A 2520-nucleotide genomic window follows, 5' to 3' on the forward strand; every position below is an offset into this window, starting at 1 on the left:
CCCCCCCCCCCCCCCCGCCGCGCGTGCGCTGCTCCTCCACCGGGCGCCCTCGCTCGCCCCGCCGGCCGGGCCGTGACGCGATGCAGTTCTCCTCCGCCGCTGCCGCCATCACCCCGAACCCCAGCATCACCTCCTCCGGTGTCGTCATCGCCGACTCCAACCTGCTGGTCAAGGATGAGGCCGCCGTCTTCGACAACCCGGAGCTGGCCCACATCGAGAACCGCGAGACCGTCCGCCTGAACCTCTTCCAGTCGGTCAACAACGCCCTGTCCACCGCCCTGGAGACCGACGAGTCGGCCATCATCTTCGGCGAGGACGTCCAGTTCGGCGGTGTCTTCCGCTGCACCATCGACCTGGCTGACAAGTTCGGTGCGTCCTCCCCCCCCCTCCCTTGGCCGCTGTCGGGGCTGCCGTCCCCTGCCCCTGCCTCCGCGGCTCCCCCGCGCCCCACCTCCGCCCTCCCTCTCTCGCGCTCGCCTCTTCTGCTAACACGCGCCACCGCGGCTCCCGTGCCCGCCCGGGGTCCCCTCAGGCAAGGACCGTGTCTTCAACACCCCCCTCTGTGAGCAGGGTATCGCCGGCTTCGGTATCGGTGCCGCCGCCATGGGTGCCACCGCCATCGCCGAGATCCAGTTCGCCGATTACATCTTCCCCGCCTTCGACCAGGTGCGCTCCAGCCGGCCGGCCGGCCGGCTTGCCTCCCTCCCCCTCCCCTTCGGCCGATGCCCCGCCATCGGCGGCCGCCTCGCTGCCCCCCCCCCCGCCAGGGCTCCCGTGCTCACATGTGTCTGCCTCCTTCCCCCCCTCCCCCCCCCACGCGCCCTTTTCCCCGCCCTGCGCGCCCTCCCCAGCTCGTCAACGAGGCCGCCAAGTACCGCTACCGCTCCGGTGGCATGTTCGACGTCGGTGGCCTGACCGTGCGCACCCCCTGCGGTGCCATCGGCCACGGTGGCCACTACCACTCCCAGTCGCCGGAGGCCTTCTTCACCCACTGCGCCGGTATCAAGGTTGTCATGCCTCGCAGCCCCATCCAGACCAAGGGTCTCCTGCTGGCTGCCATCCGTGACAAGAACCCGGTTGTCTTCCTGGAGCCCAAGCTCCTGTACCGCGCGGCCGTCGAGCCGGTCCCGGTGGCCGACTACGAGCTCCCCCTCGGCAAGGCCGAGGTCCTGCGCAAGGGCAAGGATGTCACCGTCGTCGGCTGGGGCTCCCAGATGTACGTGCTCGAGGCGGCCGCCGACATGGCCCGCGAGCAGCTCGGTGTCGAGGTCGAGCTCATCGATCTGCGCACCATCTCCCCCTGGGACGTGGACACCATCGAGGCGTCCGTCAACAAGACCGGCCGTCTGATCGTCTCGCACGAGGCCCCGCTCACCAGCGGCTTCGCCGCCGAGATCTCCTCCACCATCCTGGAGCGCTGGTATGTGGTTCTCTCTCTCTCTCTCTCTCTCTCTCTCTCGCTCTCTGTCTCCCCCGCCCGCTCGGCTGTGTTGTGGCGCCGTGCCTTTTGCGTCTGCCGTGTGCCTCCCCTGACCCGGTGTCCTTGTCTTGCTGCCCGTCCCCCCCCCTCTCCTTCTGCCTCCTTTCGCGGGATGCCGCGCGCGCGATGTCGGCCAGCTTCCTGCGCCTCGAGGCCCCGATCCAGCGTGTCTGCGGCTGGGACACCCCCTTCCCGCTCATCTTCGAGCCCTACTACGTCCCGGACAAGCTCCGCAACTTCGAGGCCATCAAGAAGGTCATGGACTTCTAAGCACGCGCGAACGTCAGCGCAGTTGCGCGCCCCGCCCCCCCTCCCCCCATCTTCCCTTCTCTTTTCCCCCTTCGTTTTATGCGTCGCGCCTCCTCCTTCACACCCCCCCCCCCGTGTACCAATTACTACATGCACACTCGCACATACACACGTACATGGTCTTTCTTCCCTCTCGCCCCCTTTCCCCTCTCTCTTTATTTCAGTGTGTGGGGGGGGGGCATACACACATGCGCTTCCACGGATCTACGTGCACGCCTGTACAGCAGCAGGGCGGGGCTCGCCTTTCCGTCAGCCGGGACAGGCTCCGGGGCCCGAGGTGTGGGCCCGCAGGGGCCGGCCGGCCGGCCAAAGCCGTGCGGCGGTGCCCAGCGCCAGGGGAGCCGCGGCCCATCTCATGCTTGCTGTCGCCGCCGCCGCCGCCGCCGCCGCCGCTCTCCCCGCACGCGCGTCTGCCACTCTCACTTGCCGTGGCCCGGGGCCTTTCCAGAAGCCGGAGACCCTGGAGCGAGCGGCCACCCGCACGGGGACCGGGCCAGCGAGCACCGCACGCAGCCAGGGGCGGTGGGGGCGGAGCCAGAGGTGCATGAAGAAGAGGCCGAGAAAGGCCCACACGCCGGGCGGCCGGGGCTACGGGGCGGAGGGCGCAGCACAGGCTCGGCAGGGTGGGGCGGGCCGGCGGTCAGTTGGCACTAGGCGCCCTGCCGGCGGGCGCACCCGTGGTGCTCGGAAAACACCATTCACTGGGACCTAGGGGGTCAGGCTTCCGGCGG

At 69.8% G+C, this 2520-nt stretch overlaps 1 protein-coding gene across 1 annotated transcript in view; it reads left to right on the plus strand.

Moving 5' to 3' along the window:
- Positions 1-1911, plus strand: part of H696_05628 (2-oxoisovalerate dehydrogenase E1 component, beta subunit) — a 2121-nt gene extending 210 nt beyond the window's left edge. The window contains exons 2-5 of the mRNA XM_009499444.1: positions 87-369; positions 533-666; positions 852-1420; positions 1618-1911. Of these exons, the coding sequence (XP_009497719.1) occupies positions 87-369; positions 533-666; positions 852-1420; positions 1618-1750 (1119 nt within the window). The 3' untranslated portion in view covers positions 1751-1911. The remainder of the gene's footprint in view (positions 1-86; positions 370-532; positions 667-851; positions 1421-1617) is intronic.
- The last annotated feature ends 609 nt before the right edge of the window (positions 1912-2520 follow it).

The sequence above is a fragment of the Fonticula alba genome, assembly GCF_000388065.1.
Source record: "Fonticula alba strain ATCC 38817 unplaced genomic scaffold supercont2.12, whole genome shotgun sequence".
NCBI classification, from domain to species: Eukaryota; order Rotosphaerida; family Fonticulaceae; genus Fonticula; species Fonticula alba.